Genomic DNA, 27,581 nt, shown 5'->3' with positions numbered 1-27,581 from the left:
ACGTTGTATGCACGTAACATTCGGATAGATACATTGCGCACATGCCGCCCGAGGCGGTCGCCGGATTAGGCGATGCAATACTTGAAGCTAACAAATAGATAACATTACGCTTGATTGATTCTGATGTCAAAACGCGAGCAAATTGTGTTTCCTGTTCGCACTTTACCTCATGGAAAGAGCTTCCTTGACTACCGGTCTAGGTAGGTATTAATAACTGACTCATAGAACCGAAGAGGTGGGTTACTATTACAATCTCAGGTAGCTCATCTGTTTAATTTCAAAGTGGAGTTCCAGTTCAGTTTTGCGATAATACGTTAACTAAAAAATCTCTAATTAATTTGTTTGTATTAATTAATTTGTACTTAAAAGTAGTAATTTGAATCTATAAATTCAACTCAACCTATTCACGAACTGAAATGACCTCGTAATCTAAGATTTGTCTGGCTAAATTAGAAAAACCGTCGACTAAATTAAGATTTAACAACAAATAGCGTTCGCGCTGAAGCGATCCCGATCCAAAGAGAATCCAACTAAAACCTTGAAAATAATGAGCACTTCTAACAATGGCGCTATCTCTGTTACTGTATTGATCCTCGCATTAGGTTCTTAAGGTGTTTACTCAACCCCGTCTTTGCATTATTTCAGAACTGTGGACGACTGCCAATAACAACTTGTTAATTTCACTAGTGGTTCCCACAAAATGAAGGCTCGGACTCATATTTCCAACTCATGAAATATTTATAGCGGTATAAGCAATCCCACCATTGGGAGTCTAGACGCAGTGTGAATGAGATGAAATGAAATATTATCGACTCAGTACAAAACTGTCCTCATGTTTATTGCAGCTTTGAAGTCAGATTTAGAAACGTAACCCCCAGTAATGCTGAGGATTACAGTTTGATAGTATTAAGACTGGCTCATTCGTTATACATGAACTGTGTTTGCCAAATGGTGGGACGGCTAAACTAGTGGGTATTGTCCTGATAAATTTACTTGATCCATAGTAATGACTCTTTATTGAACACCAAGTAATACAGAATAGAGATAGAAAAAAAAATACGAGACAAATAGTAGGCAGAGTTATCGCTTCAAAGCGATCTTTTCTAGGCAACTTTTTACTACAAATAGAAGTAAGGAATAGTTTACAGTATAAGTGATGCAATTTGCAGCAAAAAAGAGCTATAATGTTAAAAATTTCTAAGGTATTTAAAATACAGGATACATCATTATTTTAAAAACTCTTAATCACAGCACTCACACTGCTAGATCTCATAATACATAGTTATTACAATTTGTAGATTAAGGAATAAAATACCTCCAGTTTTATATGCACCATTGACTAGCACCATCGACGGTGCAATTGGGACAACTATTTTATCCCGGAAAATAAAGAAAAGGTCTCAGCAATGAGAACGACGATAGGTACACGGAGAAGCTATATTATTATTTTACAGTATTAGTTAGCTTACAGCTCGTCCATGTCGATGGTTTAACTTTTCAGGCTTGTATCTTAGCAGATTATGTAGCTTTAAAACCGACCTCCTGACGTTCTTGATATGGTTTAAATTTCTAGCATTTGCTAAACTCTTATACGAGCTATTGAAAGCAACAAGGTATAGAGGCTTTATCCGATCAGGAGCAGTGACGTGGGACGAACGGAATTGCTAGTCTGCTACAGACTATTCAAAAACAGCTTAACAAAATAAATTCGAATTCTGATAATTTTAAGCTACTAGAAACGATTTCAGAACGATGTCACAACATCCAAAAAATGACTATGGGTAGAACTTTATACAAAAATCCTATTTTACCGTCAGTATAAATAGTACAATATAGCATGTCCTATTATTGTGTACCTAACTCTAATCAGTGCGTAAAGCTGCACTTGCATAAATGCGGAACGGAACGGAGACATGATGAAACGATTGATCTCATTAGATAAAATCTAGCTAAGGAATTCAGTTTACATTTTTAACATCACACAACATAAACACTGCCAACTTTCTCAACAAGACCATTTTTTACAACCGTGTACAGGAAATCCATAATTTCAGCGTTCTAAGTCCTAGGTGTGTTGGGCGTTGATAAGGAAGAACATTTCTGTTTATTACGAGTATTCATTTATTATTATGTTCATGGATGACAAAGAAATAAAAAAATAAAGGAATTATTTTGGCTGCTGAACTACGAGTAAGCGTGTTGCCTTTAGTTAGTAACGATTTTTATATTTTTTTTTAGACAGAACCAGGTACAAAAATTGTCAAAGAACCGCTGCACCTCGGTCCGCTGTGGCCCACAGTCCGCTGCGATCACTCCGACTACTTACCACTCACCAAGATTGCTCTATGCTCTCCCATCGGCAGAATGTATCCCGAACTTATGCTTTGTCCGACATGTTGCAGTGCGGTAACGTCAGCAACTAATGTTTACTATGACAACACAATACGATAACTTTGAAAATTGGATTTAATACGAAACATTTTCGAATAGAGGGGCAATCGTATTTGCTATTTGATTAGATGATGTAAAAGCAGTTAAGTTATATTTTCGTGATTTTACTCGAAATCTATATCATTCGGGACTTCATCATAACCATATTACAACCTAGACCACATTGCAACGCCCGCGCCTTGAGTAGACTGAAGTGTAGAGTATTTACGTTCGTACATGCACTTGATTTTGTTTTGTAACGGCACACTTATCACTCCAACACACAACACTCACAATGTCTCGTGGTTTTTCCAAAGGTACATTTCGACGCCTGAATTTACCTATCATCAGATTTCATCAGAACAGAGCTTGTATACATCATCCCGGTAAAATTTCCTGTATTTCTTGATTTTAATGGCTGTTTGTATCATTTGGATTAGCAACTGTCAAACTTATCTAACGACTTAAATGTATCGATATTTTTTGTAGAAATTTGTAAAAACTTTGAAAGTTTGAAATCGGGTGTTAATTACTGACTTATATTAGCTCAACAAATATTTAAGAAAATGAACGTTACTTTTCACCTTTTCTAAATTGAGCACTCGAAAGTGGAGTTACAAGCAAGCAGAGCGTTTTAGTACGAAATACACGTTTCAAATTTCGAGAATTTACTAATTGAAATTGGGGAACGAAGTCTTGTGTGCGCTTTCTTATTAAAGCTAGGTGTTAGTGAAAAAATATATATAAAAAAGCAAAAAACAAGACTAAATGAAAAATTTGGGTTTAACATTGCACAAATCAGCAAACTGAGTCCTGACTCGCAAACTATTTAGGCAAGGCCTGTATCATGCAAGTCAGTGTTAAAAATATGCAAGGTGTGTTCATAATAATCAAAAATTATTCAACACGCACCTAGCTGGAATAACTTGACACTTCTACTAAGGTTTTACAGTAAGTTTTCTATTTAAAAAATTCTATGCAAGATTCAAAAGAGCAAGTTTTTCGATTTCTTATACTTCGAACACCGACCAATGTTGGGAAACATTTTTAATAGTGAAGCACTGGCAGCACATGACAAAACAGAAACAAATGGTTTCAGAGAGAGAGCTGAAGCATAGTTCGAACTATGGCAGGGTGAGCTGTCGGCCTACCATCATATCGTTACCATAGTGGATAGCTTCATACGATGGCCGATTAATGAAGCCAGCGCTGTGTGGAGCACAACGTTCCTGTAATGGTTTTACGACGATGCGTTTAAGTGACGAGTTGTAGCGGTGGCGGAAGATTTGGCTATGGAGTTGTAATCCTTACTATACTATAAATGCAAATGTGAGTATGTTTGTTTGTTACGCTTTTATGCTAAAAGTACCTACGCAACAGATTGTGATGAAATTCGTTACGAGTTTAAGACCTTCGAAGGACAGAAATTATTTTTATGATTGATGCGCGATAAATGAATTCTTCGCAAACAGCTGGTTGATTATAAAGCTGAAACTAACTATTTTATTTATCTTATGTATTATGTGATTTTTATAAACATCTGATTAAAAAAAAAACACAATTAAAAAATCTAAAGATGCAAATATTTTAATTATTTTTTGACATAATATGGTACACTGACATTCTATAACATTATCATGTTCAGATCCCAGACCCATAGCAAAAGTTTTGCTTAGCTTGAGACTAAACTGGTTGTTAATTGTCTCTCTGTATTTATTCTTTTTTTTTTCTAGCCTGCAATAGTGTCCCACTGCTGGGCAAAGACCTCTCCTCTTGATATCCACACCTCCCGGTTAGTTTACAAAATTTTATAAAATTAACTTCATTTAAATCATGAAATAAAAATGCAATTTTCCTTTAAAATGTAAATAATATATGAATCACGTCATTATCTAAAATTCAAAGTTAGCCAAGCTACCGCTCCCGCAGCAACAACTGACTTGCACAAGAGCCGCTCCTCCCCTCCCCTTTGACTTCACCCCCTTAGCACAGCAGACTCGACTACTTGATTATGCATCGCGCTACTTCCAACCGATTACCAAACTAGTAATGAACGTTACCGCATAGAAAGTTCAATATTTAATAACGAACTTTGGTATTGGTCTTAATTATTAACATGGGTATAAAGCACACATTCAATATATAAAAACGATATTTTCAAAAATTTTGTACGCGCCGCAGGTAAATGACCAAAACAGAGATTAGAACTAATCTCGAAGGAATATATGACCAAATCACGCAGGATGATAAAATAGCCAAACTATTTTATCATTTGCCTAGAAAAAATCAAGCATTTAATCAAACATTTGAATCTGTTTAATGAAATGACGAAATCAGACAAAAAATCTTTTTTTATTTCACCAGATTTGTTTAGAGAAATTTCTGAAACACTTCAGTGAGTTGATGATAATATGACTCAAGAAAAACCTAGGAAGAATTGACCAGGGAAGGTAAAGTTGCCATTTTTAATAGTACCTACCTTTACATTTTAAATTGTTTTACAAATGACAAAAAAGTATCAAAAGAGAATATTTTAACCATAGTTCAATGAAGTAAGTACAAAGCACAGTACATACCTACCCAAAACTTTACTGCCGCAAAACCAGCCATCACATAGCCTAGAAATGGTATTCTTCAATCTAATTGGCCGTTAGATGATTAAGCCTCCATCAATTAGTAGAATTAATTTCAAACGCAACTATGTACCTATTCCTCTATCATCATTCCAAAATGTTATTCATTCACTGAGTCAGGCAGGCACTTAGGACCATTGGGTTTCATGGTTCAACTTAATACGTTAGCCATCAGCATTGCAATATGATTGTGCGATCTACCAAAATAATACCTCGATAGCGCAGTATAGTAGCTAAATATGTTGTTAACTTTGGCATCAAAAACAATCAAGCTTCTTCCTATTATAACAATACCACTCCTTGCAGTCGGGTAAAAAGAAAGGCGACGTCGGAACGAAAAAAGGAATTTAAAGAGTTTTTTAACATGACACATGCACCGCAAGTATGAGCAAATTCTTGAATTTAGTATAAAATTAAAATATCAACTACTTAAGTAAGAAAGAGTAGCCACACTTAGAACATACATAAAAACATGCTTGTTTTTTAAGCCATGCTGTGTTAGCTTGAGAGTCCATAATGATGAACAAGTTTGTACTAATACGGGAACTTCGCAACCAAAAATCATATAGTCAACATTTCGTTTTCTTATCAAATAGCAGTAAGTAGTATCAACATGCGGTGACACAGATTCTTGTATAAAACAGGTACGAAGGCCCTTTCATCCTCTTTCTTCTATACCGTGGTCATAAACATCGTCTAATTTAAGATTTCACGTGCAAATTGGTGGCCATTGGACATTCAGTCGCTGGCTGAGTCAAATTAAACTAAGTTTGTAGATTTTTTCTTTTAGACGTGCGAGTCTTCATTGTCGATGAGATATAAATAAGATTGATGAATATCGTTTAAAGCCCGCCCGCTTGTCAGCAGTTGCGGGGGCGACTCAACCAACTCTCAAGATTACGGCGACTTAAGTGTCGAGCGTGTGGCGGCGCGCGCGCGGGTACCGCCGTATACCCCCAATCCCTCTCATTTAAACACCGCTCCATTCATCTGTAGGTATTTGCCCAAGCGATTTCAACGAAAGATCTCCCTTTTATAGCGCTACTTACAGCCTCATAGTGATTCGCGGTTTTATTTCGGACGCCTCTTGTAATGGGGCGTACATTTTTCATGCGGCGCGAATAGCGAACCAAGTAATCTTTGCATTTATGCCATGATCCTTTATTGATTTTAGATTTTTAGTGGAAAGCGAAACGAATGAAACGGGCGTGAATGGAGACGCGCCCGCTCAAAGCCGGTGTAAGCCCCGCTATGATATAAATTCCCATTCAGCCGAGCGTATATCAGAAAACCCTAAAGTTACTCACACGTTCGTTAGGTGCACCTAACTAGTTCACCGATTTACGATTAAGGGCTAATGCTGAAGTTTCGAGTCTCCAAATGAATTATGAAAATTTTGCGATTGCTAAATCATAATCATCTGCTCGGCCCCTAACAGGAAATAGGCGTCTTTAACTACACAAACTTGGACCATAAAATTATAATAAAGGGTTTTGTTTTTACGACTACAATAATTTGTGAAAAGTTGCGGTTCAGCATTTTGATATCTGCCACAAATGAATTTTGAGAGAAATGGAAATTAAATACAGTGGGAAAGAACGATTTTTTTACTAATATTTAAATGAACATATTTGTACTCATATGTATACACTTTAAGAATATCTTTTTTTTATAATGAACTAATCGAATTCCCATTAAAAAACGCACGAAAAAAAAAACAAAAAAGGCGACCTACCATTAAAATAAATAAAAGGAAATAAGGCACCGGCCGCGAATTATTTCACTTACCCACCTACTTCTTTTATAAAAATGCGAACGACGCATTAAATTTTGGGGAGAAAGGAAACTCCCTTGTAAGCAATATCGAGCAGGCAAATTTTTCAGATATTGCCTTCAGGTAGCGCACATTTATTATGTACCCGAATATATTACTCTTGATTCATTGACTTTCGATATTGATTTACTTTGCTTGCATAAGCTGTAGTTGGGGAAACTCCGTGGCGAGCAAACTAAACGGCCTTTGATCTGAAGAATTAAGGGTGGAATCGCGCGCGTGCGTGCGTCGCTGACAAACACAATAGTCGCCCTACACCGAACTTTTCCGACCGGCTAAATCTGAGAGGTGTGACCGGACAACGCCATAGCCATTTCCATAACACTTTACGCTAACATTTATTGTATTACACGCCACCATTAGCTTTTTTTCTAAGCAACCATTTAATAATAATTTGCAAGATACATAACCGACATTAATATCTTTGTTTACGACGGCAAGTTTGAAACTGTTATCACTTTCAGGGCGCAGGGTGACGGTACATCTCGGCCTTTCCCGATGTCCACTTGATTTACGGTAACGATAAGGTGTCGACCTGAAAACTTTCGTGCTTCCCTTGGACGCGGAGCACTGTCGCAGAAGATTTAAAACCGAAAAAATACTACCTCAGGTATTACCTCTTTCCACATTTTCATGATTCAACTTTATGGTATCTAAGTTGAAGATTTAAGGTAGGTGTACGAATTTAAAAGAACGTTGTTAACTTGAAAAGTGGGTTGCAACTTTGAAGTTTACGCGGGCAGTTTTTTATGTGGAAGGTGACAGCTCGTAAAGCGACTGTCAGAATGCCAATAATAGTTAGATTACTTCGGCTGAATTTATCGTTTTCGTTTTTGTTGTGTAGTAGTATGTCGGTTAAAACGAGCCTCGGGCTTATGATTTCAGCTCATAATAATGTTTAAAGCACTTCGAGCTTTATCAAAAAATAATGATGTAAGAAGTCAAAACGCATTACGATCACAAACATTTCAGTTGCTGCCCTAGATGCGCACAAGTCTTGTTGATTGTGACGTAAGCTAAGGCATTTAATTAACAGGATGTTAACAGTGGCTTTATCCAATATACCAATAAGCATAAACAAAAGACGTTTACGTTACATTTGGCTGAGAGGCAGAGCACTGTAATAGCTGGCAGGCTGCATTCAGATTCAGCTGAGCCGCTTCAATATCGGTTCTCTGGATATTATTTCAGGGTGGAGGGACGAGGGGCGATATTGAGTTGTGAAACCAACGATTTACCTAACAGGAGACGCTGTTTACGGACGAACTTTACCTCGACACTTTGACAACTTATTTCTTGTCTAGAGAGTTGCTAAGCCACTCAGTTTGTTTAAACAGGCTTGATTGTTGTTCGGTGCTATAGTAACGGCTGATCGAGATTGGTTTTATTGTGAACTAGCTTTTAATTATTAAAATTTTCGATGATTTCACGACCATATCACATTTTACGTCACATTAGAATTATATATAATTGACCAAGAAATTCCTCTACCACCCCAACGTTCAATGTTAAATAAAATGTTAAAGGCCAAGGTGTTATTCTAGTTATTAAAATTTTAAAGATTTTATACAGATGTTGGAACTGTTTAAAAAATGGTACAGAAGTCACTTGTTCGAACATAACAACTTGCAAAATTATTGATCATACATTATTGAACACATGATTTGATGAAGAAAAAAACAAGTAAATTTTAAAAAATCAATGAATGATCTGTAGTTATGTATAAATCGTGTATAATATCTTGACTGACAATGTAATGTGGTGACATTCAGTATGACATTGTAATAATTTATACCTTTATAAATAAACTAAGTTTAAATAGTGTACGCCTCTCTGAGGTAGGACATGACGAACTGTACACGTAAACCAAACATTATTAAGATTTATATTACTCATGACCATGCAATAAACATAATATTATTATTTGTATTTGTATTTTAAAACTTTCAAAACAAACAGAGGTCAATGAGCTACGCGCCAAAATATTCGAGCTATGCCCAAAGCAATATAGCTATTGTGGGAATTTAGTTTAGCAACTGTAAAGTGGATACCGAAATCCCCACTCATTGTACTCGTCCAAATGCTTAATTCAGTTGGAATAATTCGAGTTCTATTGTTAAGTTCCTAAAATTGGAGTCTAACATTTAACTGCTTACGATTCAAAGGTAACCGCAAATTTTGGAACGAGCATGCCTCTACATAGAATGAAACTTATTAGCAAACCGATAACTTTTGGCGGGAGTCGGCCAGGCCACGCGCCAACTGAACGACCGCGGCTAAAGTTGCTGTTCGACAAAAATGGGTAGCTTTACTCAACACACTATTCAAATTAGGACGGCACGAGTTGTAAGCTAGGCTAGCAGTGTTGTATTTAACTAACAATCTAGTGGACATCTGCAGGGCTACTCCGAAACTCGAAACTCGAAGTTCGTGTCGTGCGGTCCCTCTGACACTTATACTATTTAATACGAGAGCGAGAGGGACCGCACGACACGAACTTCGAGTTTCGAGTTTCGGAGTAGCCCTGCTGTCCTTGCGTCTCAGTATGAGAAACTTGTGTCCAATCATCTTGCAGGATTATTTATGGCCAAAAAATAAATGTCGCTAATGTTAACACCAACTTAATTAAGGGGAATCCAGCACACTTTTTTCCCAAGAAAGTGGTCATTAAGATTCACTACTGATCCTGAAACAATGACCACATAACCTCTGTCAAGATTGTAGCAACATAGAAGTACCTATGTCAACTCACGCTACAAATCTAAGCGTTTCCTTTTTGATGTCTAAGTAATTTCACATAAAAATTAATATTAATTCTGTTGCTGATTAATTGTTGCGGTCACCTGATCTGATCATAACGTTGCAACCAAATTAAATTTATGAATAATTTCAAGCATTTCAAGTAATAACCTAACCAAGAAAAATTTGAAAAACCCTTTATCACTTTGTCACTTTAAAGTTCAATATCTCAAAAACGGCTGAACCGATTTTGATTAAACATGTCTAAGAACCATTGCTAGAAAATCTGCTTTCAAATAAAAAAACGCATTCAAATCGGTTCACTCGTCTAAGAGCTACGGTGCCACAGACAGACAGACACACAAAGCGGTCAAACTTATAACACCCCTCTTTTTGCGTCGGGGGTTAAAAATACAGAAGCAGATCTCTCTTTCACTTCTTGTTATTCCCACTTTTGTACATCAGCTGGTGCCCAAATAATTTTCGTTTCTCATGAAAATATCTCGACGATTACAATAAAATACCAAATCCTAGTTGAATATTCTTGCAAATTGAATGTATAAAGACGTACCTCGACCGCCTCGTTGTTGGATCTTTCATAACCATAACTTCTGTGATTTCGCCGAATTTGCTAAAGTAATCTCGAAGGCTTTCTGTAAAGAGGAGAAAAAAATAGGTTAAATATTGTTCAGTTAACTTTTAATAGAAAACGTAAGGGTCAGTATTAAGATGAAGAAATACAGAAATGTAATATATCGTAACATTCAAAATCGTATTATAATTGTGCATAAATTTGCTCATGTAAGTTGAAAAATGTGGTATATTTTTACTTAATCCAACAGACCATAAATCATCTTGCAGTCCATCCATATCGAGCCTTAAAAACACTTAGCCAAATTGAATATGTTTTTAATCCTGGCATATACTACGGGCGCGTGGGCCAGCAAAAAAGTAGTTGAAAAAGTACACGAATGTTTATTTGATTTTATTATCAGAGGGTTAGTATATTTTCCAAATACGAAAAGTTACGCATTGGTACAGCGACAAAGAACGTTCATGGTACATTCACTCAACACTTCCACACAATAGAAGGGTCTCGTTTTGTAACGCCGAAGCCTTTTCGATTCGCAGTCCATAAAAGTAAGACGATAAGAGCCGTTCCCTTCAAATGACTGAAGGAGTCGTCAGGCAGAATGTTCGAGAGCGCACGCTCCACAGACCCGTTCCGGTTGTTTATCGTGTCACGAGAGATTTGCTTCGACAGGGAGCTCGAGTATTTAGTATCGAGTTTCTCTATTTATGTTGGCTTGTTAAAACGTCTCGAATGTTTGCCTTAAACATGCAAGGAGCATCCGCGAGATTTGTTTGCGGCCGCGCCGCCCTAAGACTCACTAATGGATAGGGCTCCATATAAAATGAATATTCCGATTTCCCACTTCCATGTTTTGGGCCTGCTTTACATAATTTCCGGCCAGTAGCCAACGCGTTCTTTTGATTAAAACATACTCGTAGGTAGGTATTCAATTATTTCTCGCCCAACGTATTGGAATCACGATCCAGCGCGGAAATGCAGCCAGCCTTATGGGCACTCTTCCTCAGGGACAAGACTTGGGGGAATTGTATATATAGTTAATTTATTTTTAGGTTAGTTGAGTGTAACTTTAATTGTACCTTTTTAACCATGTTATTGTTTTCTCCAATTAATAAAAGCTGAATATTTTGATGTAATGTTACAATGAATTAATAAATTATTTTGATGGCTGCAAAAAAGAGCGCACTCACAAACGGGCCTGGTCGTCATTGATGCGGTATAATACGTGGAAATCAAAGTGAGGATATCTGTAATTCGTCATTTACCTACATTAATTTACTAATCCTTTATTTGATAAAATGAGTGCATTATATTTTTATTTGTGCTATTTTTTTACATTCGTTCAGCGGCAACCCTACATAAATATGCAGTGCGTTGCAATTTACCGCGTGGTTAACTATTTAACTACTTCTCGAAGTAAACTGTATCGTATCGATTTGGCAGTGTAACTTTTAAATACTGCAAGCGCACTTACATAAATAAACAACAGTAAATATGTAAATGAACAAGCATCCTTTGATTAACTACATAAATACTTAATGCTTTGGACTTGAACCACATACCTTATTCGTATTTTCGTATATTTATTTATTTAAAAACTAAAACTGTTATTTGATCACTGTTCTTTCTGTTGTATTTCGCTTCTCACTTGCAAGTTATATTTATGCTTTGAGATTGTCATATGGATTTATTGATAATCAGCGTCGTTGCACTATCTGCGGCGACACATGCTGAGTGGACTCCTTTTTGAGACCACAGTCAACACTGTAGTAGGCATAAATATACTTACTATTAGATTACGTAATTTTGTGAAAATGTTGTTGTATTGTGTAATTTTAGTTATTATTTTTTGATAAACATGTGTTACGCAACATACTGGGTAAAGTAAGTGTTATTTTTGATCTAATTCTTGCTTTTTGCAGAGCTATTTAATTTTTTTTATTTCACCACCATTGCTTTAGTGTTTTAAAAATACATAATAAATATGCACTGAAAAGAAGTTAAGTATTCTTCAAAGCCGTTCTAGTTGACAAAATGTTAGATTGCAAGATGAATAAATTATTATACAGCACAAGCCTTTGGACCTAGAATACAAAAAAATTACAAGGTTTTTTTTCTGATGTTATTCCCTCAAGACAAGGATTTCTTCAGCGAAGAGAAAGTAAAGGCGCACTGTTAAAAAAATAACGATTATTGATACAATGTAAAGTTTATCAAACCGCAGTACTTTTGGAAATGCATTCTGTGAACTTCAGGATTAATACCTACTAGGTAATTAAGAACAAACAGGCCAATCACGAGAGGCTTATTGCGGGATACATTCCAATTTAAACTTGCCTTCAATCCGGCTGCGAGGAGCTTGCAAAACCAAATGTTGGGCCATGCTTTTAAAGTCGATTTTCGACTTGTTTAGAAGTAAACTTTTCTAATCTGACCAGGCGGCCGCGGCTTTAGGGTCCGCACTTTGGAACAGTAATGAAAAGTAACGATTGCATGCTGACTATGCCATTAATCACCTAGGACATATGGGAAACGAAGCGCATTTTACAGTTTTTATTTTCTTCGTTGCGAAGGGCGTACGTGGGTAATGGAGCGTACATTGGCTTAATTCAATTATTACATTATTATGCAAATTGGAGCATTGGAAATTCGTCAAAGTTTTTAATCACATTTAAATGCAGAGCGAATTGAATTTCACTATACAAGTTGTGTGACTTTGCAAGTGTGAAATGATTTTTATTTTGAATGGAGAATATGTTTTGTCAATAGATATTATCGTAGTTGCAGTGATTGCAGCACTAGGGAGTAAGGAGTTAATTGTTTTACAAGCAATAATATTATGCAAAAATTATGGCAGCAGAAGTCATTCTAACCCTCGTCATCTTGAGGCATCTTTATAGCACCTCAAACCGGCCACGACGCGGAAACGACTGCGTGCTTTGAATACTCACATAAATATTACAACCCTTGGAAAATAATGGTGTTAAAATGATAATTACAAAATTAGTTTTTACGGTATGAATAAAGTTACAAATACGTCTGTCACTAGATTACTATAAGAACATAATGAATAACGCAAGTAATCATTAACAAGCAACTAAAATTCAATAGATGCTTCTGAATTCATACCGATTAGAATTATATTTAAGGTTCATGCTTAACTTTATTTATTGCCGCTGTGTTGAAATGTAAGATTAATGTACTATTGATTTTTGTGGTTTTATTGGCAAAACGTTGCGAAGTTTTCGATAGATGGCACCACACATCACTATTGACATAATATGCAAGTGATCAAGTTATTCGAATGGGTGGGTCGGGGACGTTATAGTGTAATTGAATTTAATACGATCAGCTGCGCACGGGCAGCCATGAAATGTTTTTCAGATACGCTAGCCAAAATTTGAACATGGTTTAAATCTTTCCTTGCGTAACCGAAAAACTTTATCATCAAAAATCGCTTTGACAATAAATAAATATCATGGGACACTTGACACCAATTACCTAGTCAAAACTAAACAAAGCTTGTACTATGGATACTAGGCAACGCATAAACATACTTATATAGATAAATACATACTTAAATACATATTTAACATCCTAGACCCGAGAACAAACATTCGTATTATTCATATAAATATCTGCCCCGGCCGGTAATCGAACCCGGGACCTCAAGCTTCTTAGTCAAGTTCTCTAACCACTTGGCCATCCGGTCGTCAAAACAATGCTTATTAGTTCCTAAAACGGCAACGTATCGTGCTCGTCACGTCGATGCTGATCCGCCTACGGGTGGATGTATATTTTATTTAGATGATGCCTACTAGGCAATACTGGGGAGCCAGTGCGAAGGACAGCGGGGTAGATTCGGCACAGTTGCTCAACCACCATAAAATTAGCATTTGGCTGGCGAGTAGCGTTTCCATCCAAACACAACTCGTGGCGGTACCTGAATTATTCGAGCGCACTTCTCAAGAGATTGGAGATTTTGTACGTCTAAAAACTACACGGACATTGAGGGTTATCTCGGTTTTTTGCGCTTGGATTTGTTCCCTTTTTCCTTATTTCTAGCTGAAACTATTGAACGTGTACTTTGCCAAATTAAATTGCAGTGTACAAAGAGATGTTGACTTTAATTTTAATGCAATTATTTAATTGCGTAGATATTTTAAAGCTCTAACTCTTGCCCGCGACTCTGTCTGTAAAGAATTCTTTTATCGGTATCGTGCGGAAACCAGGCAATTTTCTGGGATAAAGTCTATCTTCATTCCAAATTTCACGAAAGTAGTAGACTATAAATGCTGGTTATAATCGGGGACGTATCTGAATATCGAAAATTAATATATCTAATGTTAAAAAGCCGACGGTCAAAATATAGAAAGTAGGTTCGATATTTTAACTAGGTATGGATATTCCAATTTAAGATATTTAAATACGTTCCCTAATAATCATAACATAACTTTTACAAAATAATTAAAGTGAACACCAGGAACTTATTTTTCAAACAATGATTTTTCTTTGGAAGTTTAATCATGCGAAAAGCTAAATATACCTACACAAAAACAAAATAGTGCTGCAACTGTGATAGTTTTAAAACTCGCAATAAATTCATCAGTTATAAAAGACACAGTAGGAGCCTGTTGTGCTGCATAACAATTTAATGCACATGTTACATTAGATTAAATATTCTTGTTATAACGCCGAACGCTAAATATGATGGTAAAAGTTTTACAAGCCCAACTAGCAAGTGTTCTATTTATTAAGTTAACCGCGTTTAACTTTGCCCCTTAAAACAACATTCGCTCGTCGGCTCAGCTCAAGTTAAGCTGTGCATGGAACACTTATACTATAGCAATTTTGCATCATAAGTTATATAATACTAGCTTTACCCGCGGCATTGCACGCGTTGACTCCCAAACTATATCTTTACAGAATTTCATCACGATCGGGTGGATGCTCTAAGCATGAAACCGTAACAAACAAACAGACTCACGTAATAATAAATTATTAGGTAGTAATGATACGTGCTTATTTACTTCATCTGTAACGTAATTACTAACAATGTACCTACTTACTAAAATTTTACAAGTCATTTTAAACCTACTTCCACTGAACTGATCTGATGATGGAACCAGGAGGAGGATCTAAATAATGGCTGCACTCAAATTAGGGCATATTTTGATACATTTTTAGAACTCCAATAGATTGAGCTTTGTTATGAGAATCTGCTGATGGAGCCAAGAGATGAATAGTGGAACTCTGCAATATCTAATAATAAAGGGTTTGTGCTCATACGATTTTAATTATGTATATTGCTATAGAAAACAATTTTACGACTTTTGAACAAAAAAGTAAGTAAAAATAAAAATATATCGATTAAAAACTAAAAAACTCTTCTGCATCCAAATTATTAATTTCACTCGTCAGTATCGATATATTTATCCTAGGCACAGACTGACCAACTTATCTGTGAATCAAAAAAGCTTTAATGTCGTTCGCATAAAGTTTAGTATTGGTTGGTCTGATTTACATATAGGTACCTAAGTCGATACGAGTAGGTTGGAAAGCTTGTTATTTCTTTAAATCCAATGAATTAGATACTATTAATTTGATTAATTTTATTAAATTTGATGGTTCTTCTTGGCAATGATGGTCTTTCCGATAGCACTGACAATATAAAAAGACGTGTAAAAGTACCCTTTCTCTTTCTTTTTTTGAATATTTTTTCAATATTGCGAGTTTTATATTTCAACGTTGAATCGTATTAAACCGCGTATTGCATACCAACAGTAATGACGTGCGCGAGGCGTACCATATTTTAATATCTTTTGTCGGTGAGCCCACGCAGCACTTGCTCAACCACCATTAAATTGGAAGTTACCATATTACTGAAACTAGCGCTCCGCGACTGAAATGTTAGCGTATCGTATATCGCTGCAACGTTGTAATTATTGCTTCACTTGCCAAGACCTTATATGTAGGTTACAGCAAATTGGGTCTTTGATTAATGTTACTTATTTTTATATTGCATACAACATGGCTTGATAGTAGGTTCTCATCAGATTTATATACTTTACGTAGGTTACAATTTTTAATTTATACCAACGAAATTTCTCATTATTGTGTCATATTCCTCAGAGCATACAACTAAAATTCGTTTAACAGAGACTTAACACTACCTCGTATTCAGCTAAAAACTAGTTTTAAATCGTTGTCACTATTAAATAATGCACTTTATTAATGTACAGTCGAACAAACTGAATCACGTACCAGGATGGGACTTTTTGCTGCAAACGTCATGTTGATATTACATGTATCAGCAAAAGGAATCATGTACATTACAGTATACAAAAACAATGTAAAAATGTTTTTAAAGTACTTAGAATGATTTATTGTTACTGCACAATCCCCCTTAGTTTTCCAAGATTTTTTCAAGCGAACGTTGGAAGTCTCTTGAAAGTAAAAGTATTTTCTAGTCAGGAAAACGTTCAATGACTGAAGATTGTTCAGTGACCATAAAATCGAAATTCGGTCGGGATCCGTTCAACCCTTACACTACACGTAGATACGTATAGATAACATCAAAATTGTTTACAATAATTATTTATTCTGAGCACGAGCACGCAATATCTATGTATAAGCCGTTAGTTATATCACAGCACGTTTATTTGTTTCCAAAATGATATCATTTTTGATCTTTTGCTACCTACACGTAAAAACTCCTTTACTTTTATAGTATTTCTGTTATTCTAAAAAAAGTTGAATCCACTGATTCAAGAGACCGGACAATTACGCTAAGAAAGGGTTATTTGCCAATAGAATTGTCAAGTATCCATTCTCGTTAAGTCATCCAAGAATAATTACGCGAATTCTTAAACAACTTTGACTTGAAATGCCTCTAATTGGCAGTTTTAATGTACTAACTTTTGTGCGGAATTCGACAGAAGTAGGCAACAACTTGTCGTGGTCGGTGGTGAAACGAAGCGACTCTAATTGGAAATTTTAAATTTATTTTGGTTAATTAATTTGTAAAATAATAGTAAGTTCTTGATAATTAGTCTGTGTTGTCTTTGTTGTCTTTTTTTCATTTTAATATTTCAACTTTTCTAGGTTAGGTTTAGTTAGGTAATATACATTTTGGTATTAGAATTGCAAAAGGTGCCTTATTTGAACATTATGATGATTTCTGTTCACCGTTATTCGTTTTTCGTTTGTCTCTTGTATACTTAGATATTTCATATTTTGATCGTTATTTTTACTATAGATATTCCAAAAAACCGCATTTTATTTTTTCGAATAAACCGATCAACGTTTCGAATTAGGAAGGAACGCATGGTGCTGCCGCCGACCCAACCACCATAAAATTGGAAACTAGTCCGACGAATCGCCCGAAATGACCCGTCGCATCCATTACAACGAAACAATGTGATACCTGTTAGCTAAGTAGAGCTGTTAAAATTAAAAAATACAATTTAAAGCGTGCTGGTTAAGGCTAGAACAAAGTTTCGTACGACATTAGGAAAAACATCTGTAATTGTTTTCTGAACTAATTGAAAAAAGGAAAGCATTACTTAATTAACAAATATTATTTTTTTTTGTCAGGGGAGCTTGTTTATAAGTAAAGTGAATGGAGGACAACTTTAACCATGTTATAACTACGAAACCTCCTACATCTACTTATTGTTGTTAAACTAACCAATGTAGTCGGTTAGACATTATTTCAGAGACTTTTCTTCATAGTTGTATGCGGTAATCTTTTTAATTTTCTCGTATATCGATCGGTCATGCGATATTTACATACCACTGCCGTAATCGTCTCTAAAGATCCGCAATCATTAAAATCGGAAAAAGAGAGATTCTAAAATAATACACATAAAAATCATCATTCACAGTCACGTAAAACAGAAAATATTCTATCGAAAATACAAACTGAAACATAGATGCACAGAAAAACCAGAAAAAGAGAACAGCGCTGGGAATCGAACCCAGGTCCTCAGCATTCCGTGCTGCGTGCTATACGCCACTGGACAAAATATTCTTCTTGTTCTGGAAAATATTCTTTCGTCATCGAATTTCGCAGTGGTAATGAAGCAATCAATCAAAATGTAAACGAAAACAATCCGCATCGCATATTTTATCTTTAACAATCCTTGCTCAACCGAACCAATTAGCGTAAAAACCTTTCGTAGTACAGTCCAATGTTATAAATTTGGCACTTAGCCTGACGCAAATTTTCACTGCTGTCAGCAAATAAAGTGTGCCGCAGTCGTAGTTTTCGACTGGATGCATTAAATCGACGAACTTGTTATAATTTTCAACTCGTGCTGTTTTCAATTGGTTGTGTTTTTTGGATTCCGCAGCCAAAATGACAAAAACGGAATCCTAATATCTCTTGTCGGTATGTATGTCCGTACATCAAAAGAATTTACTGGAAAACTATGAGGTTTATGAATAAAAGACTAAGGTTGATGATGATGAATTCCGTGAATCACTATTCTTTTTTTTTAATACGAGATTTTTCTTTTTTTATCACGCTTTATTAGCTTTACCTGTAACTATCTATAACTTGATTTTCATCCACTTAATGTGGTAATGACGCGAAACTTGGCAATTTCGCGTATTTTTCTGATGACAACACGATGATATTATTCATATCAATATATTTTTCACATCCTTTCCAAAAGTTCACATTCTCGAATTGTACCGAAGCAGTTTTTTATTTTACTTTGTGTCTGGCTTTTCTGAAATCACCTTAACAATTCTCAACACATCAAAATAAAAACGAAGGGGCTTTACTTACTATTACTTTTAACGTTTATAGACTAGTTTAAAATTGTGTCCTGTGAATAAAAACTCCCTGTTAAATGTGTATTGTGGTTGGCAAACCGCCAGCCACGTACGACACACGTTTGGATCCGCGAATCTCTCACTCGGTCTGATACCCTCGTCCACGATATTTTTCCACACAAACATTGACGAAATTTTATTAACGAAACGTTCTCTAAACGCAGTCTTGCACATTTTATTGTCATGTTAAGAATGTTTGATTTTACAGCAGATTTCGAAAACAGACAATTGTCAATTTATCTTTTATACCAATTTCAACCGCTACGCAAAGACACTGCGGTATTCGCATCGCCTTGTTAACTTTGCCTTGCTCATCCGATGTCACCTTTAAAAAGCAGCGCAAAAAACCAGTGTCTCTCTCCAGCACTTGTAATTTGTATGTTATACGTCAAAAGTTTGAAGTATTGGTTAAATATTAATATGGTATATAGTTATCGCTGCTAAACATTAAGTCAACTTTTAAATTATGTTACCTGATAACTTAAATGTATAATGTCTTATTAAATTCGTTACTAAAATTAAATCACAAACTCAAAGTGTGGACTCTAAAAAAAACTCAACTCGACTATAATAAAACATAGACTCTAATAAAAAAAAGTTTTTGCACTATATTTCCTTACATAAGCTAAGCTAGGAACACTAATTGTATCTATTTGATAAAAATAATTTCAGATTGTGTATTTTTTTATTTATCGTAGTAATAAACTTTGTTTATGTTTACTTAACGTTACGGGTACTTTAACTAAATTATTTTATAAATAATTATGCTTTTCACATCAAAAATACGAAGAAACTGTTGGATGCCGCCGAAATGTACTCAAATTTTGGTTTGGTACATAGAAAGGGTGGTGGCACTTCCACCCACCAGTTTTACGACTGTTATTTTATCTCAAAACGTAATGCTATAAGAGGACATCATCGTACGCAGAATCGGAAACCAGATTCAGAAATTGATTTTCAAAACGGTATCAATATTAAGGGGTGTTTCTCATATATTTCTCTGGTGATTTCTCGAATGTCGTCGTTTTATTGACACACCCAAAATGTATATGATTGTGAAACAAGATATTCATATTGCCATAAAAGTAACAATCTACGGTTACCCTTTGCACTCACAAAACCACACTGTTACAAATTTATGTTCCATAAAAATCTTTACGTACATTTGGCACTTGTGTAATTCGAGCGAAGTAATTACGAGCTAAAATTTAGCTGTTAATTTTGTGTTTACAAAACACCACATAAAAGACTCATTTTCCTTTTCTATTTTTTCCTTCAAGTATCGGAGTCATTAACGGATGAGTACACGAAATAGACAAAGGCTTCTGGCGAGCCCTCGACGGGAAACCTTAAAAATGATAAAAACATGACTTATCAACCACGGGCTTACACTCAAAACACAGACGTGGCGGCGTGAAAAAAATCGTGCTTACATCAAAGTAATTGCGAGCAAAAAACGCCACAAAGTCGAGGGGGAATGTTGTAAAAATCACGACGACGTGTGAAGTGTCATCTGCTTCGTCTCAGTCGAGTGGCGATCGGTTGTTTTTCCCACTTTCGATGGCCGCCGCGGGCCGGCCCTGTCGAGTACTCTCTCCGATTTCAGCCCTGCATCGGGCTCTGTGTTTTATGAGGTCAAGAGAGGGCCTCCACAAAAAACACGTTCCGCGATAAATTACGCACTGACACATTCAGATTCGCCCATTATATACACGATCGTTATATATTGCTTTTACGATTTCCTGTGGCTGTTCGTGTTATATGTACATATTTGTGCTTTTTATTCGACACCGCCGTGTTGATTATTTTAGTTTATTGTACTCGAACAGTAGTTTAATGGAAAAGGTAATAAATTCAATGGTATTAACTGTCATCTCATCTTGTCATTTTATATATCACACGTAATTAAAATCACAAAAGCCTAATTAATTTTATAACAGTCTCTATTGTGCAATGGAAAGGTTAATTAGTATTATGACGTTATCTGTTACATTAAGAATTAATTTGATTGCTAATTTGGATAAACATTGCTATGACGAGAAAATAAAATTTTGGTTGCGCAATATACCTAAATTGTAACCTATGTCTTTTTTGCTCTTAATTTTCTTATTACATGGGCATTGTTTATAAATAACATATTTAATTCAACTTTTGATGCTTAATATTATTTGCGCTGTCAGAATTCAGTTAATTAATTTTTTAGAACACGATGTAATCTTTTTAAGTTTTATTTTGTACGTTATTATTCCTCAGCTTGAAACATACAGAATGATACAGACAAGCGGGCGTACGAACATGGCGAAACTATAAGGGTTCATTTTGCCATTTTAACTGGGGAACCCTAAAAATGCTCCCTGTAAGTTACCCAGATACACCAAGCTGAAGCCTAAGTCTAATATCGAGTAATTTTATTCGTAATAACTATCAAGCGAGTGCAGATGTTCAGATTCAATTTAAGGGGCGCACGAAGCAGAAGTTGTCTACGAAGTTCGGGACTTTGTTACTCATGACATTGTCAAGTAATCTCCCGACCGCCGGCACCAAACAACAATAGTTAGTTTAGCTATTGTTTATACTTTAATTTATACAGGTGTTTTGATACTAAAGTATTTTTTATACTAACAGTTTTGTGGATACCACTAGTTTTAATATTGGTGAGAAAATTGACATTCGTTTTGTGCAACGATTCAATTACGAAGCTTTTGTTTAATCTGTTAACATTTAAGAGAATTCTATTCTTACGAATATGTACTTACATATTTTCATATTTTAAAACAAGTAAAATGTTTTACATTTTGTTTTTGATTAACTATAGCTCCAATTATTATATCTGCATTTTATTTATTTTATTCAAATATTAAAAGTGAATTTTGTTTAACCCATTTCCAGGAGTCGGAATAACTAATTTCGAACATATTTTAGAGCTTCATAATAAATGCTACAGGTCTACATTCAAAAGAGAATGCTTTAGGTAACTGTGTTAAAATAGTTATTTGTGTCACAATGGAGCAAAATGGTGTATTTACGGCGAGGGCGTACAATGAATCCAGAATGTAGCGAAGGATTCTGCAATAGAATCCTGAGCGTAGCGAGGGATTCTAAAGTAGAATCCTGAGCGTAATGAGGGCTGCAAGTGTTAACGCCCAAAATGAAAATAATTTTGCTCCCGAGTGGCTCATACCACTTTTCACATCGAGCATTAAAAGGAACTTGAAAAATAATAATTCTTAATATTATTAAAGAACAACCAGCATAGAAAAAGGCGTGGCTTTACAATTATCAACTTCAAAAAATGCCATTTGCAATAAAATACTTAGAAAAGCCTTGAACAGAAAAGTTGCACTTTGATCCCTCTCGTCAGGGAGGAAAAGTTACTTTTCTGAAGGAGAGGTGTGAAAATGTAATTGTTATGAAAAATCTTAAATTTAGATTGATTTTCTTTACTGCATTAGAATATATCTTTTACTGAAACGAAATTCAAAGTTTAATCTTAAAGTTATTTCTGTAATTTATTATCCTTATCAGAATACAGATTGGACTTAGAGAGTCATCAAAAACGCCAACTAAAGATAGCACCGATACCTTTGTTCAACAGTTAATAACAAACCAACTAGATATTTTGGTACCCATTTCAATTTAAGGACCGGAGGAAGGAACTTATCTAACTCCTGCCTAAAGTTTGCAAGAAACTCTGGTCCTTGGCGGTATTGTCTATAATCTGTAAGATCCACTTGCACAAACTAAAATATTTCCCGAGTAATCTGTATATGACACATTGCGTTAGTTTCGCGTGGAGGTTTGAATTAGATGGTGGAACGGATCTAAATCCGGAACTCTGTCTAGGTCATTAGACTACGTCTTTGCAAGCAGATATTGTCACTCGATTTGAACAAGAAGATTTAACAACGGAAATAATTATTCGTGACATTGCGAAAAAAAAATCGAAAACCAGCCAAGTGTCAGACGAGCTTGGACACGAAAAGTTCTAATATCTGATACAACAAAGCGTGCATAAAATATCTGACATAACTCCATTTCCAGGGCCAGTCGGAAGTGTCACATATTTTTGCACTCTCTGCTGTGACAGTTATTACTGCAGGTGACTGTACCAAAGTAATTGCGATGAAAAAGTTTTTTTATTGTTCATTCTTTTCATTTACTGCCATTTACTGGAAATATTGATCAAGTTTGGATTGTTCAATTTGATTTAAGCTGGATAGTTTCATACATGTTGTCACTACATAAAGACTGAGTTTAATATTTACTTTCCATAAACCCAAATTCTATTGAAGTTCCCATGCGTGTACTTTGATCGTGATCCAGCTTAGAACGTTTTCACGGTACTTAAAATTTATAGTATTTTTTAAAGAGTACCTGGGCGACCGAGTTTTGCTCGGGCTAAAACTCGTTCCCAGAGATAAGACCAAGCTAGATCAATTTGTCATCCCCGAAAACTCCTACATACCAAATTTCATCGAAATCGTTGGAGCCTGATTCTGATTTTATGTATGTACTCGTACGAGTATATACAAGAATTGCTTGTTTAAAGGTATTAGATAGATACGCATTGTCATATCGATATAATTTTCTGTGAGATGGTTGCACATTGGTTCACAATTCAAGAAGTATTTCTGTCCGTGACTGCATGCTGCAGCATTGCTGTTAATCTCCATAGTGAACTACTACTAATGCTTAAATCTTTGCCAGTCAAACTAAGCCGAAGTTCCAATACGAAGTACGAGTTGGACTATAGTATCTCTGTGACATCTTCAAGCAATCCCAGATGGCGGCTTGCGATGAATTAAAGTCAGTCAGCGCTGAGAACTTAGCTCCAGGACTCGAACTAAGTACTATTGTAGTGTTAGCGGGGGTTAACTAATCGTAAAGTCCAAATAAAAACTCGTTTAGCCATCAACAAATTATAAAATTTAAAAAGCTTGTATCTCCGGATCCTCCAGAATCCAAAAATAAAATAGAGCGGCAAAAATATGGCCCTCAAATATATGCAGTAATAAGTAATTTTGTATTATGTAGAGTAGGCCAAATTTTGTGCCGCTGAGTATATTTCTAGACAATCTATTGAACGTAATGTTTGTCTTGAAAAATCATTCACTACTTGTAAGCTGTGTGACGCAGAAGTCTCAAATAGTTCCTTAAAGAAGTTAAAGAGTAATACTACAAAATTAATTTCGAGAAAAATTGTAACTTGCTAAATCAGCCCACCAAACACAGTCATAACTAAAAGTTTGTTTTTAATTGAAGGTGAGGTTACGGCCTTTGGAAAGGCCAAAAGATGCGCCGACATATCATCGTCAAAATTATGCAGATTCTTAACCACTTTAGTGTATGTTCATACTCAATATTGATAATAACGATTCTGAGTTCTAATTTTTTTTTTATAAATTACTCAATGCTCAGTGCCTACGAGTACGTAAGAATTAACATTCCAACTAAGTTTACAGAGAAGATGCGAAAATGCTTACTATTGTTGTTTACGATAAAACAAAAGGTGTTGTCAAAATCACTAACTATATCACGTGTTCATATAAGCACAAACGCACAAACACAAGATCCCGTCTAAAGCAAACAACCAATTTAGGGTTGCCAGAATGTAGGAACTAAAAGACGCGTTGTCGAAACTCCTAAGCCCTGCCCTGCCGTCTTCCTCGAATCGTGTTTAGAAGAACCACGGGCTTCGCAATTAATATATTGTTTTCAAATGAATAATACTTTTCTCCTCTATAAGTCACACAAGCGAATCACCATAAAAAGCATCGTATTTACCTGTTAAAGTATGAACATACTATAAAAACTCATTTGAAGTTCCGAGCCCGCAAAAACTCCCTATATTATACTTGCCAAATTTGCCTTATCTCATTTTTGTTCCGGCAACCCTAAACATAACAACGGCATTTCGGCGAGCAACATTATAAACAAGCAAACTTAATATTAGACCACAGTGACACAGTTTATTCATGTCACCAGGTGTGGAGACACGGCCTAACGCTCCAAGTTACCGCCGTATTATACGTAATACGATATTCAGACACATTACACTCAACTTTACGACTCGAACTGAGGTGGAAAGCTTACGTTTATGAATCTTTAAACATCTTTTAAAATCCGTATCCTGATGTATTTTATGTCGCCAGTCTACATTATGCCATCATTGCTCGTATGATGCTAACAGTAACGGATTTAGGTCTATTTACCCGACTGCTTTAACTGTATTTCTGCCTTTTTGCTACCACCATTACCTACTAGAAAGTTTATAAATAACACCCTTCTGTGTCACGTGTTACCGATGATAATGATTGTATTCGAAACGTATTTCTTATTTATTGTCCTGCGTTTAATTGCCAGTTCTATTCTGAAATGTAATTTATACAATTTATGGCCACCGTTCCATTCTATACTTCCTACAATCGCTGTCTGTTCCCATTCACATTGGTGATCGCTAAATGCGTCCCAAAATTAGCAACGTATAGCGAGCCAGCTCATATCTCATACTGAAGACAGGGACGGATGAACGGGATCTCTGCGATTACATGATATTATCCAACTGATTATATAAATCATAGGACGCAACAATCGTCCACTTAATCACTGCCCGCGGGAAGGCGAAATTAGAGACCATGCAAATTGTTTATGTATTGGTTTGAACACAGTATAAATTAATACAATTGCTAATTTAGAAATGGATTTTGTGACATGAATGTCAGTGTTTGAGCTAAATTAACATCGTCACGTAACAAAGGCTAAAATCCAATCAAGGGATCGTGTTTTGTTACTATTCTACTCGTATCCCTCGTGATGCCTATGTTGCTAAGCAGACAATGCTCTTAACAATAATGCTCTTCGACAGAATGCAGGTAGATTAATATTAAGTGACGTCTCTGCAGAAACTACAAGCCACAGTTCAAGGATGTTCACACATGTTGAATTTCTTGACTCGCAGATCTACAGGGACGCTCCAGCTAATGTTGTCAATGATTTTGGCAGGTTGCTTTAGTCCCAGCACGCGATATTATTAGAATGAAATTAGTTTCTCTGCATATTCGTTCCCTCTCAGCACTGTCTTTAAATTAATTCTGAATATTTCCAGAGATGATTGGACAAGTTTGACAAAACGTCCGTGTAAATGCTTTTCAAATGTGATTGACAAATATTTTATACATCTACCTCGGTCGGTATCAAAACGGTAAGGTGACAAAAGCGTAACTGTATTTTAAATCAAAAACCTTTACTAGGCTGTTCAGTCGAGCTAACTCTACCACACGCTAAAATATTCAAAATAAATTATAAAACACCTTGTTTATTTGCTGCAGAATATAAACTTAACGCCCATAATTTAAAGCCAGATAAAGGTAAATTATTGAGGGAAATCAAAAGGAACGCATTTTGCGTATAAATCAGCATTGTTCCTCCAGCTAGCGGTTATATACGAGTAGGTATAAGCGAGTACTACCTACTCTGAAATATTTTACACAATGAAAGCAAGACAAATACTGTGGCTACTCTTTCTGGCTGGGCTGAAGTATGGTGGGTTGTCACGCGATCTAACCGCTTTTGCCATGAGAAAAACCTTGATAATATAACAATATAGGTATAAAATAAAAATGCCTCAGCGATGTATTGTAGACGACTTTTTTGTTCTCAATATTTAAATAAATAAATATTATGGGAGAACTTACACCAATTGACTTAGTCCCAAATTAAGCAAGCTCACAATTAATAAATATTAATTACGTTTAGGTATCATCATCATCATCAGCCTATGTTCGTCCACTGCTGGACATAGGCCTCTCCCATGGCACGCCACTGAGCACGATCCTCAGCCAATCTCATCCAGCTCTTGCCAGCCGCCCTGCGAAGATCATCGCTCCACCGAGTCTGAGGACGTCCTACGCTACGTACGTTTAGGTATATAGATAGGCAAACCGTGGTGAAATGTATGTATGGATATACAAGGTGTTAATTAATTATAACTGAAATCCAGAAAGTAGTTTGCTCAGAATCAAGAGTAGAATAGATTACATTATGTTTTAAATCAGGTTGTGTTTGTGTTTTTAAATCCCTTTTTTATTGTGCTCAGTTTTAAAATTACGAATGCAACATGCGCCAATTAAATGTTGAGCGAGGTTGCATACTATTTAGATAAATTAATACTGGCCATTTTACTGTCAGTTTGATTTTCTTCTAAAAACATAATAGCGCAACCTGCGCAACTGACAAAATACAAGTTAGGATTGTAGACGTTAGAAATCAAGTAGAATTACTGACTTAACAAAACACACGAATATTTTTTTAAATAATAAATGTAACAAAAATAAATGTCAACAACTAACTTAAAATTAAAAAAATGTTTTTGGGGTGTCTGAGGTTTTCAGGTTATTTAATTAACACCTTGATTACAATGTGATTTTTAAGAACACTAGAAATTAATAAAAAATGATTTCGTGAGACTATTGCATCACTATTTTGTTTGTTACATTCAACAATAGAAATGAAA

At 35.6% G+C, this 27,581-nt stretch overlaps 1 protein-coding gene across 1 annotated transcript in view; it reads right to left on the bottom strand.

The window, feature by feature from the left end:
* The window catches only part of Rbp6 (RNA-binding protein 6), a 622,038-nt gene that overhangs the window by 414,859 nt on the left and 179,598 nt on the right, over positions 1 to 27,581 (bottom strand). The window contains 1 exon segment of the mRNA XM_074088132.1: positions 10,208 to 10,289. Within this exon segment, the coding sequence (XP_073944233.1) occupies positions 10,208 to 10,289 (82 nt within the window).

This window comes from Choristoneura fumiferana, chromosome 5 (genome assembly GCF_025370935.1).
Source record: "Choristoneura fumiferana chromosome 5, NRCan_CFum_1, whole genome shotgun sequence".
NCBI lineage: Eukaryota > Metazoa > Arthropoda > Insecta > Lepidoptera > Tortricidae > Choristoneura > Choristoneura fumiferana.
This window is presented reverse-complemented; position numbering and strand designations above follow the sequence as displayed.